The following is a 12,244-nucleotide window of genomic DNA, read 5'->3' on the forward strand; positions in this document are numbered from 1 at the left end:
GGAAGGGAAAGAGAGTCTTCGGGGACGCCGAAACTTCCCTTCAGCCCGCGCCAGACCATTGGCTCGCAGCTGTTCTACAGGCGGGGCTCCGAGGGTTACAGATCCCGCTTCTGATTGGCTGGCACCTCGAAGTGTCGCAATTGGAGATCAGAGGAGGTGAGTCTTGGGAGAAAGCGTTTTGTGGGCGCCTGGGAAAGGGGGGCAAATGGATTCGGGACTCGCGACGGGCCTGACCCGTGTTCGCAGTTGTGAACGTTCGTGTGAAACGGTGTCTGGAGACTGAGGAGGGTCTGTACCTCTCACCCCTTTCACGAGATTGTGTGAACGGCCTGAGCTGCCATGTCGCTTTCCAACCCTTATAGCTGAAATTCCAGGCACATTTATCTGGGAGTAGGTCCCACTGAAATCAGCAAGGCTTACTAAGGAGTAAACTTGTGTAAGGGCAGATTTGGATGCCTTGCTCTCCAAACCTCACTTTTTGACTCCTCCCGACCCGCTTTCTGTGGTGAAAGAAGGATGCGTGTTTAAAAACAGATTAGGAGTAGCTACTCCTCCACTCAAGAACACGTGTTGCTACTATACACTGTGTAACGAGATGCTAATTTTGTTTTATTTAGAACATTTCTGTGTTGCCTTCCAATTTTTTTTTAAAAAGGCCCCAGTTTACAACATAGCAGCAAACAATAAAACAACAGCAATCCAAACCACAATGAAAGTTGAAGGCTGAACAGCCTCAGCTAAGATCCTTCATAGTGTTGGGAGAAAAGCATAACAGCCTTGGATTAATGCCTAAAAGATTACCGTAATACTGGCAACAGGTGAGCCTCCCTGGAAGTAGTGCAAATGCAAAGGTTTTATCCCAAGATGTCAAGCCTGCTTCCTCAAGATGGCAGGAGTTCCTGGAAGTAAAATGGCAAAAAAGGGGGTCTTATTTTATTGGGAAGCTGATACAAGAGGAAAACTTGGCGGGCAGCTAAGGCTCAGTGGTAGAACAGCTGCCTTGCATGCAGAAGGTGTGCCGAAAATAAGTTCCAGGGTGTATCTGATCACAGACAAACCCACCCACAGGTAAGATGCATCCTGGTCGCTAGGAAAAAAGGAAGGGCAAACTGCAGAGATTCCAAGAATTAGAAAATGAGACAGAAGCAGGAAAAGTTCACTAGCGGGAAGGTGGGAAACAGCAGCTCTCCAGGACCTCAGGAAATTCCTATTGCCTGGTGTCCTAACAACGTCAGTCACAGCTCTGACTTGTTTTGTTGGTTAAATACACAGAAATGCAGGAGCGACCAGGCTGGCTTACCTCATAGAAATCACTTCAATGAGAACCTGCATCTTTTCCTTTGTAACTTACTGTTATGAAGGCTAGAGACTTCCCTAAAACAGTTCACCACCACCTGGAGTTAGGGAAGCGGGTTCTTTTGTGTTTTTCCTCTGCTTGTATCTTTTTATCTTAAGAGAAGTCAAAGGAAGTGATTCACTTGTAGGAGGGGAAAATAAATAAAGCCTGGCATCCCATAGGGTCCTTTTTTCTACTTCTAGAGATGATTTAAAAAGAGAAAAGGGGGGGGAAAAGCTGAGCTACTACACCTAACCCCCAAAGTTATGCTATAAATTACTTTTTGAACTAGCCTAAGAGGATTGCGTTTATTTGAAGTGGTTTATTATTATTATTAGAATTTATATACCACCCTATACCACAGAGTCTCAGGGCGGTTCACAGAATAAAATCAGGATCTCAAACCACAAAATACATAATAAAAATAAAAACAACAACCCAATAGCATTTATTTATTTGAGTGCTGTTTTCCTGAAATTTGAAGCAGCTTATGAAATAAAAACAATACATTACATTCCCTGGTCCCCCCAAAAAACCCCAAACCAATACATTAAAACAGCCAACCCAATTTATACAATGCCAGATAACTAGCAAATTGGCTGTTACTCTGTATTCTCAGTTTCCCATAAGCAGATGTTATTTGCATGATAAGGTCTTTTGGAGCCCTCTATGCAGCCTTTTGAGTTTTTGTTACTGATTCAAGGAGCAAGTCAGGGGCTGAAGAGCATTCACAGTGGGCAACCGCTAGCCAAGATCGGGGGCCCTGGAATCATATAAAACAGCAACGGGAAGCCTGTAGCTTTGCAGGTGTTGTTGGACTACAAATCCCATCACTCTTGGCTGTTGGCCATGCCGGCTGGGGCTGACGGGAGCTGAAGTCTGGCAATCTCTGGAGCTGAGTCCCAGGCTCCGCATTTGTGGCATGAGGTGGTTGTTGCTGGGGAGCGTTCACATTGATGAGCATGCATTGGCCTACTTAGGTGGCAGGTGGCAGTTAGCTAGGGCTTGAGGCAGAAATAATAGGATCAAGGATTGTTATCTAAGGTTTATCGTCCGTCTATGGGAACCCAAAAGGCTACTCCTGTGCTTCACAACCTAAGGCAAGGTTTGATGTTGCAAAGGATTCTGGGACACCGTCTCTGTTTTGTGCAAGGAGTGAGCCATGCTGCAAGCAGCTGGAGCAGAGCTTTTGTTTCCTCCTTTTGATGTCTGGTCCTTGGCAGCTTCCTGTCTGGGTGAGCAAGAGGCAAAGCTTATACAGTATGGGTCATCCTTTCTTGACCAGCAGAGGGCACCCACCTCCCTCCTTCTGCATATGGGAGGGCGGAAATCATAAATTGCAGTGCTTGGACATAGCTAATTTATGAGGTGATTTGGCTGGCCTTCAGTGACCCACTTTCTCTCAGGCTTTAAGCTACGTCACCAGGTTGTTGTGAAGATGCCATGAAAGGTGGATAAACGGAGACCTTAACTGAGCATTTTAAAAATACTGTATGCGATAATTTTGAAGAATAGGGATGTTTTTCAAAACTGCCAAAGGAGCACATTTTTCCTCTCAGATTCGGCATTCCTTCTTTCCTCCTCTCTCTCTCTCTGAAGCAGGAACATCTGCTAATGTTCCCTCTTCCACACAACTGCTAAAAAAAGGGGCGGGGTAGAGCCTTTGCATCCAATTACCCTACTTGGAAGGGTAGGAATTTTGTCTTTGCGTTCAGCCAGCTGCCACAATGGGAAACCCACCAGAAAGACCCAGGCACAGCAATTCTCCCTGCTTTCGATTCCCAGCAATGGGTGTTCAGATGACAGTGGAGGTAGAATATAATTATTGATTTGATGTGTGTGTGTAGATTAGGGATGGAAGGATCTGCCCAGTGCTTTATGTACTTCCAGTACTGAAATTGGATTGTTTTGTGACAAGGAAAGCAATGGAAAAATGCACTGGAAAATGTAGGATAACATACCTTCCAACATTTCTCCACTGAAAATAGGGACATCTTATTACATCATCATCATCATCATCACGGGTGGCGCTGTGGGTTAAACCACAGAGCCTAGGACCTGCCGATCATATGGTCGGCAGTTCGAATCCCCGTGGTGGGGTGAGCTCCCGTCGTTCGGTCCCAGCTCCTGCCTACCTAGCAGTTCGAAAGCACCCCTAAGTGCAAGTAGATAAATAGGTACGGCTTTATAGCGGGTAGGTAAACGGCGTTTCCGTGTGCGGCGCTGGTGCTAGCTCGCCAGATGCAGCTTCGTCATGCTGGCCACGTGACCCGGAAGTGTCTCCGGACAGCGCTGGCCTCCGGCCTCTTGAGCGAGATGAACGCGCAACCCTAGAGTTGGTCACGACTGGCCCGTACGGGCAGGGGGACCTTTACCTTTACCTTACTACATCATCATCATCATATTATTTATACACTGCCCATCTGACTAGGTTGCCCCAGCCACTCTGGGCAGCTTCCAACATATATAAAAACACAATTAAACATTAAAAAACTTGCCTACACAAGGCTGCCTTCAGATGTCTTCTAAAGGTTGTATCTCTTTGGCTTGGGGGGGGTGTCACATAACTCCCTACCCTCTGACATTTCTCCGATGAAAATAAGGACTTCCTAAGGGAAATCTGGACATTTTGGGATCAAATCAGAAACTGGGAAGGTTTCTATAAATCCAGGACTGTCCCTGGAAAATAGGGACACTTGGAGGTTCTGGGTGGGATAACAGTTGCTTGATGTAGCATTGTGTAACCTCACTGCAAGCACATTGGACGAAATGCTGAATAAATAGCCAATATCATCTAACCTCCCTGCAAAGAAACATGGATGAATGCTCCATAAACAAATTGTCTGGAAGCAGCTTCCATCTGCTCTGTTTTCTACACATTGGCCCTTCAGATATTTGGAGACGGCTGTTGTGTTTTCCCCTTCTCTGCTCCAGTCTAAAATTAGCCATTTTCCATTCTACTCTGCAGGATCACTCAAAATTCAGTATATTAGTTTGCTTGGGATTAAGGCAACAAACATTTCCCAGTGGCATGCAAATTCAAAACACATTTTCTGACCTTATTAGACCCATAGCCTGCTTTCGAAAAGGAAAGGGGGTGGGGAGACCATCTTCTCTAAAGAGTACCAGAGTAAAATGTAAAATCCTAAAACACAAGCAAATATTTATATGAAGACATCCAGAACTAACTTCCAGGCTCTTCCCCTTTACTGTCTCTCAGCTCGAAAATGTCAGTGATACGACTCGGAAAAGTGGTCCCCAAAACCAGCATCCTCTTTCTGTGTGACATGCAAGAGAAATTTCGCCCAAATATCAGCTACTTCCCTCAGATTGTATCTGTGGCAGCTCGGATGCTAAAGGTAAAAGTTGTGTAGTGGAGAGGCTTGCTGGGCTGTGAGAAACAGGTGAGGGACGTGGATGGGGAGGGGAGGAGGGAAGGGAAGGCAAGGCAAGGGAGGTTAATTCTATTAACTGGCAGGGTTGGATAACATCGATTAAAAGGAAGAATGTTTTTGGCCTCTTAAGACTAGTTCTGAAATGGCTCTCCGTGCTGGAAGGAGGAGTGTTCTTCTTGTAATTGGCACTCTCCAATAGGTGCCTACAGGAACTGCGCCACAGTCAAAGAACTGTAAAGTTTGAAGGGACCCTGAGAGTCATCTAGTTCAATCCTTCTAAAATGTAGGAATATACAGATGGCCCATACAGGGATTGAACTCGCAACCTTGGTGTTAGCAGCAGCATGCTAAGATTCCTGCATTGCAAGGGGTTTGATTAGATGATCCTTGAGATGCCTTCCAGTTCTATGATTCTATGATACTGTGCTCTAAACAACTGAGCTAACCTATTATGGGACGCGGGTGGTGCAGTGGGTTAAACTGCAGAGCCTAGGACTTGCCGATCAGAAGGTCGGCGGTTCGAATCCCCATGACGGGGTGGGCTCCCGTTGCTCGGTCCCTGCTCCTGCCAACCTAGCAGTTTGAAAGCATGTCAAAGTACAAGTAGATAAATAGGTACCACTCTGGCGGGAAGGTAAACGGCGTTTCCGTGTGCTGCTCTGGTTCACCAGAAGCAGCTTAGTCATGCTGGCCACATGACCCGGAAGCTGTACTCCGGCTCCCTTGGCCAGTAAAGCGAGATGAGCGCCACAACCCCAAAGTCTGCTATGACTGGACCTAATGGTCAGGGGTCCCTTTACCTTAACCTATTATGTATTGGTCGCAGCCGTGTTGATTTGGGTGGTTTGGGTGCTTAGCAAGTACCTTTAGCATTTGCTACAATTTGATTAGAGACCACGGTGAGGCAGAAGAAAAACAAATGTTTGCACCATTGCCATTGACATATTTACTATATATATGGCCTCCAAAGCTGCAGGCTTTGCCACCCTTAAAAGCACTATTAAGCTACCCAGTTGCAGTTACACAGATGGACACATGGGGGCAGCCTAATATCGACTAACACTATCTCATGAGAAGGCCCACTTCCTTCCCAGAGAACCCAGGAGTCCTGCTTTAACCCTCCAACGGCCTCTCCCCTCTCCCTGCAGGTTGCCAAGGCTCTCGAAATCCGGACGGTGGTGACCGAACAATACCCCAAAGGCCTGGGCCCTACGGTGCCAGAGCTGGGTGCTGAAGACTTGCCGAAATATGCCAAGACCTGCTTCAGCATGGTTACCCCAGAGGTGGAGAAGGAGATGGCCGCTGTGCCCGACCTGAAATCTGTGCTTTTGTGTGGGATCGAGACACAGGCCTGCATCATGGTATGAGGCTGAAGGTCTTCTTCCTCTCAGGGATACAGATGTTACTGATTGACCGGGCACAAGATCTGACCTCGGGATAGATGGGCCTGTGTGCTTGAGCGGTGCCAGGACCCCAATAGTGAAGAGAGGCCTGGCAGTCCATTTATCAGCAGGTTTGAGTCTGTTTGTTTAGGGATCGATGGAGACCAGGGTTCTCTTCTCCCCATACAGATAGTGCCACTGTTTCCCTCCTCCCTTTCAGACCTTAATAAATATTTTCAAATCCTTAAAGTAAAGGTAAAGGGACCCCTGACCATTAGGTCCAGTCGTGGCCAACTCTGGGGTTGCGGTGCTCATCTCGCTTTATTGGCCGAGGGAGCCGGAGTTCAGCTTCTGGGTCATGTGGCCAGCATGACTAAGCTGCTTCTGGCGATCATGAGCAGTGCACGTTTACCTTCCCGCTGGAGTGGTACCTATTTGTCTACTTGCACTTTGACGTGCTTTTGAGCTGCTAGGTTGGCAGGAGCAGGGATCAAGCAACGGGAGCTCACCCCATCGCAAGGATTCGAACCACCGACCTGATCGGCAAGCCCTAGGCTCTGTGGTTTAACCCACAGCGCCACCCGCGTCCCTTTGAATCCCTAAGTTCAGAAAAAAGTGCTTGGTATCCCCCCCTCCCTTCCAGTTGAAAGGGAAGGAAGGAATTAAGGCAGTTGCATTTCCCTTGCTCCTAACTGGAGGGGAAACATCTTTCTCGACTAGGATGCCAAGCAGTGTAGAAGCCAGGGATGTCCACAGAGACACAATCCAGGGACAATTGTGGTGCTGGGACACAGCTCCCTTCATCCCTGACCACTGGCCATGCTGACTGGGGCTGGTGTGAGTTGGACCCTTAAAAAAACATCAGGAGGGCACTGCATTGACTATCCCTGGTCTAAGGAGGAGCCTCAGAGCTGGGTGACACATGAATAAGGTCACCACCAATAATGGATGAGTGATCTCTGATAAGGGACACAAATCTAGAATCTTTAACCCTGTTAAAGGAGATGGTGGAATTTTAAGATGTGATTGTATGTAATCATGATCATAAACATTGAGGAAGTTGTTAGTATGAGAGAATAAGGATTTGAACTGTTGAGCGATGAAACGTGACTTTGAACCTTGAAATAAAAGAAATCTGAAAAAGAAAATTGGATGGGTGGGAATGAGGCATGCGGTTGACCCGAGTTTGACGTGTCTTTTCTCTTTGGGTGCAGAGCACAGCATTGGACATCATGGAACGAGGCCTGGATGTTCACGTAGTGGTGGATGCCTGCTCTTCCCGCAGGTGACTGGTGGGATGGTCCCAGTGGGTGGCAGGAAAGGGCTCTTTTCCTCCCCCCTTGTATACTTATTTATGTGGTCTTCTTTTCCCCCTCTGGATTCCAGTCAGCTGGACAGGATTGTGGCTTTGTCCAGGTTACGCCAGAGCGGTGCCTTCCTCACCACCAGCGAAGGGCTCATTCTGCAACTGGTCAGAGATGCTGCACACCCCTATTTCCAAGAGGTAATTTCCCAGCCTCCTTTGCACCCCTCGGCCTGCCACCCTCCTCTACTATATGGCCTTGTTTGAATTATCATACTTATGCTCAGTAAGCTGGAATAGGAACAAGACTCGTATGTTTGCAGACATACTTCTTTGTGCCTCCCTTTGTTGTGGGAGCGAACAAATCAGGAACTTTTCCAGTTAGCTATAGTTTCCTGTGACGTCTGAATCAGGAAACTCTGGTTTAACAGTTTCTGAGCCAGCCAGGATGCTAAGTGAGCCTCAAGGCATGGTTTAATATCCTGGTTTGTGCCAAAGGTATTTACCATAGTTTCCCCCACTTTGGACAAAATGGGAAGTTGCAGTTAATGAAGGAGTTCCAACAAGAGAAGTGAAGGGGCTGCGTGTGCAGGTAAAAGACTCTTTCATATCTCTGCTTACAAAGCCTTTCAGCCCTTGCCAGTTGAGTTTGCAGTTAGAGAGCGTGTTTATCTCCACCAAAGAGGTCTCCCACAAACTCCCAATGATGTATAAATGACTCCCAATGGTTACCTGTGCAGTTTGGAAGAAGCCTAGAATTCCTTCCCTATGGAGGAGATGGGTTGAAAATACAGGAATAGCAATTCTGTCTCCCCTAATCCAAAGAGGGCAATCGCTTTGAATAATCCCTCACATCTGCTGCCAAACTCTGATTGGTTAACTTACTGAGAAACTGCAGAGTGTTTGGAAAAAACATAGGGCCCCTGACAAGATATGGGGCTCTTGCCGCCTCCTCTTTTCCTACATCTGCTCCTTATCCCTTTCCTAAATAAGTGAATCCCAAGAACGAGAGCAGAACTAGGAACAATTCCTGCTCCAGAATTAGCAGCAAGTTTGATTTGATACATTTCAGGCTTAGTCGAGACCAGGGTTCTCTTTCCCCAGCGCAGGTGGCGAAATCAGCACAGCAACGCTAGGAATATTATTGCCGCTTACTGCTGTTGCAAGTGATCTCTGTGCTTTTGCATAGAAATGTCACTGATGGTATCTGCAGCTGTGGCCTTTTGGCCCATTTGCTCACCGTTCCTCCCTGCCCCCCCCCCAATATTCAGACTCGCGTGAGAAATATAAATGAAACAGCAATCGAAAGAAGATAACACTTCATGTATCTGATGATGGTTTGGCCCCAGACCATGAAAGCTTATGTCACAATAAATCACAAGGCTTCTTTTCGACAGAGCAAGCGTTGCTTCCTTCGGGGAGGCAGAGTTCACAGTCCCAGAGAGGTGGCCTATGGATGACCCAAGATATTCTGCAAGGCTTTTCTCATGCATATAGGAAGGAGTTATTTCAGGATAGTAACAATAAATAATGTTTATTATTTATTCCTTTTGACAACCAAGGTACGACTTTAATAAGTAATTTTAATAGTAATGAATTGCCGTCATCATCGTTTTCAAGGGGAAAAGGGACAGTTCCCTGACTTAGGAGCTTACCATTACAATTTCAACCATGCAGGGAGGAAATAATAGATAGACAAAGTAAGCAGGCAGAGAGGAGCCTGTCACCTTCCAGATGTTGCCAGGATACAGCGTCCCATCATCTCCAGCCAACATGAACATTTAGTTTATTGCATTTATATCCTACTTTTTATCCAAGGGGATGCACACGATTCTCTCCCCCCCATCTCATTTAATCCCCACCAAGAAACCTGTGAGGAGCGTGAGAAGCTGCCTTAGTATAAGTCAGTATGAGTCACACCATTGGTCCATCTAACTCCATACCATTCACACTGGCTGGCAGCAGCTCTCCGGGGTTTCAGGCAGGGGTCACTGCCAGCCCTACCTGGAGATGCCTTTTGGGATTGAGCCTGAGACCTTCTGCTTGCGAGGCAGAGATTGCCCAAGGTCACCCAGTGAGCTACATGGCTGAGGGAGGATTTGAACCCTGGTCTTCCAGGTCATCATCAGACATTCTAACCACTACAGCAGCCTGGCTCCCATCGATCAAGGACGATAGGAGCTGGAACCCAACAAGATTTGGAGGACCACGGGTTCCGCATTAGTGTGCCACCCCAGTGCTTGTGCCAACAAGCTGTGAAACAAACTCAGGCAAGCCCTGATTTTGTGAGTAAGACCCAATCTTGGGGCAGCAGCTTGCCAGGCCATGAGGGCATGGAGAAGATAGGCAGCCAAGGACTGCCTTATTTAGGAGGGGTGAGCATGTATTGCTTCTGCTGTATTTCCTTGTTTTCTTTCTTCTTAGGGCTTTCTCTAATCTGGAGCTTGCCAGATATTGTTGGACTACAACTCCCATCATCCTTGACCAGTGTCCATGCCAACTGGGGTTTATAGGAGTTGGAGTCACAGCTTCTGAAAGGCAACCAGATTTGTGGGGCCGGGGGGTGGGGTAGCTGCCTCGGAAGAAGGTTCTGAAAGAAAGCATAGTTGGTAGCCCCTGGAAGATTTCACATCTGCATCTCCTTTTCTCTCTTTTCAGATCCTGAAGTTGATTAAGGACCCTGCCCCAGACAGCGGCCTTCTCCCCCTCCTGAAAGAACCAGGCCCCCTTTTCAGCTAGGCCAGCTGCTCCGTTGATCCTCCTCCTCGCTTTAAAACATCTCCAACTGCTTAGGTCTGCCATTGCCACACATTGGGTAGGAGAAGTGGAATCAAGATGTGCAAATATAATTTTTATGCAGGAAATTATGGGGTTGTAGCCTATGCTGGAAAACTGATACCCTAATTCCCAATTTACAGCTTTCTCGTGATTATTCAGTGGGATGGAAGTGTTTCCATTTTGTGCACAGGTTTGGGGGCATGGGCCCAGGTTCAAATTTAGGACCCATCTGCACTATACATTTTAAGCAGTATCATACCACTTTAGACAACTATGGCTTCCCCGAAGGAAGACCCCCCATGTCCCCTCACAGAGCTACAATTCTGAAGAGACTGCACCAAAAGATTTGTGGCATCTTCTCACTGATAGGCACATTTTGTATGGCATTCAAGGTACATGAGGAGGATTTTGAATTCTGCACTTGTAAAAATGCCAGATCCCCCCCCCAACCATAATCTGCAGTTAGAATAAATGATGCTGCAGAAAAGCCATAATCTGCAGTTAGAATAAACGATGTTCATTTATTTTTGCACATATTAATTTGATTTGCGCATTTCCTTATTGGTCATGTTCTTGAAAGTGTGTCTGCACATGCAGAATTTGAAATTGTTTTTCCTTCTGTGCATTTTGTCGCAGCTTTGGGAAATTTGTTTAAGAATGTTGAGATCTTAGGGAGAGAGGCAAGGGAGATATTAAAAGCAGAAAGATGAAGAGCTGGGTTTGGGGAAGGGGAAACACCTTGATCTAAAGATACCTCACCCCCCACACAACACACCTAGTGCTACTTACATAATTTCTTGTTCAGCCCACAATTATGAGGTTATTTGGTTATGTTCAAGGACAGATCCTGATGATTCAATACAGTGGTGCCTTGGGTTAAGTACTTAATTTGTTCCAGAGGTCCGTTCTTAACCTGAAACTGTTCTTAACCTGAAGCACCACTTTAGCTAATGGGGCCTCCTGTTGCCACGCCGCCACCAGAGCACGATTTCTGTTCTTATCCTGAAGCAAAGTTTTTAACCTGAAGCACTATTTTTGGGTTAGCGGAGTGTGTAACCTGAAGCGTATGTAACCCGAGGTACCACTGTAATGCTTGTCAAGTTCTGACTTTTTAGTGTCCTCTTCTACATACTCTCTGGTAAGTGTGTATTCCTCGGCCTCAAGAGGGTTGCCAACTTTGTAGCTGTGCCTTTTTGATGGTTGCTTTACATGCAGCTATGCACCAATGAGAGCAGCCTCTCTCTGCAGTAAAGAGAAGGCTCCTAGGCTTTGAAGCTTTGCATCGGATAGTCTCAGTTCCACAAAATGTAGCTTCCTCTCCCTCCCACCCCTCCAAACTCTGCAGCACCACTATAGGAAAAGCCACATGTGCATTATTGGGGGGGCGTGTTTGCAGAAATGTTTGCTATGAAACCTGGCAGCTCCACATGGGGCATATTTGGAGCAGAAAGGCTGAGCTCACCACTTTTGTACAGCTGTGAAGTGAGCTCTCTGCCTTTCCAGAATGCCAGCTCCGGCGAGAGCCTGCTTTAGTTCCGCACATCTCACTGCTGTTAGGCTGCCAGTGAAAGAGTAGACCTGCTGGAAACCAACTCTGGATCAACTCTGAGTAGAGTAAGGCACTGCACGCGACAACTATACTTTTATATAGAGATTTGTAGCGTGTTGGCATTAAGGATTTAATCCTTTGGATTCCTATGCTCTGCAAAGGGTAAGCTGCTTTGATGAGATGTTTCACTCCCCTCCTCCCCGCCCTAATTGTGTTTCTGAGCAGCAGAGGCAAGAAGCCTGCAAGGAGGAAAGCGCAGAGGTCCCCGGCTCCTGGTTGAGCCTGTGATCGCTTTAGGCAGGGATCACCCACCTTCCCGTGTCCTCCTCGCTGCCCCTTTAAGACCCAACTTTCTCCCTGCTCCGCTCCCTCATCACAACACCAGCAACACGTGCCTGCTCACGTGCTCCCAATCCCGAGCAGTCTCCTGCTCCCCCTCCCGCCGCTTTGCCATTGGCCAAAACTGGGTCAGGCTCCTCCCATCTGCTGCTCTGCTATTGG

General features: G+C 47.2%; 1 protein-coding gene across 2 annotated transcripts; it reads left to right on the forward strand.

Annotated features, from left to right (window-relative positions):
* The first annotated feature begins 22 nt into the window (after window positions 1-22).
* ISOC2 (isochorismatase domain containing 2) lies at window positions 23-10,734 on the forward strand. 2 transcript variants are annotated; one of them, XM_081884905.1, is made up of 6 exons: window positions 23-156; window positions 4,557-4,695; window positions 5,880-6,092; window positions 7,328-7,398; window positions 7,500-7,617; window positions 10,075-10,734. In XM_081884905.1, the coding sequence occupies exons 2-6, from the start codon at window positions 4,564-4,566 to the stop codon at window positions 10,153-10,155; spliced, it is 615 nt and encodes a 204-aa protein (XP_081741031.1). In that variant the 5' UTR covers window positions 23-156; window positions 4,557-4,563; the 3' UTR covers window positions 10,156-10,734. The 2 variants fall into 2 exon arrangements, with proteins under 2 accessions (XP_081741031.1, XP_081741030.1); XM_081884904.1 differs by lacking the exon at window positions 23-156 and adding an exon at window positions 167-288.
* Window positions 10,735-12,244: the final 1,510 nt, after the last annotated feature.

Source organism: Podarcis melisellensis, assembly GCF_964234715.1.
Source record: "Podarcis melisellensis genome assembly, chromosome: 13".
Classification (NCBI taxonomy): domain Eukaryota; kingdom Metazoa; phylum Chordata; class Lepidosauria; order Squamata; family Lacertidae; genus Podarcis; species Podarcis melisellensis.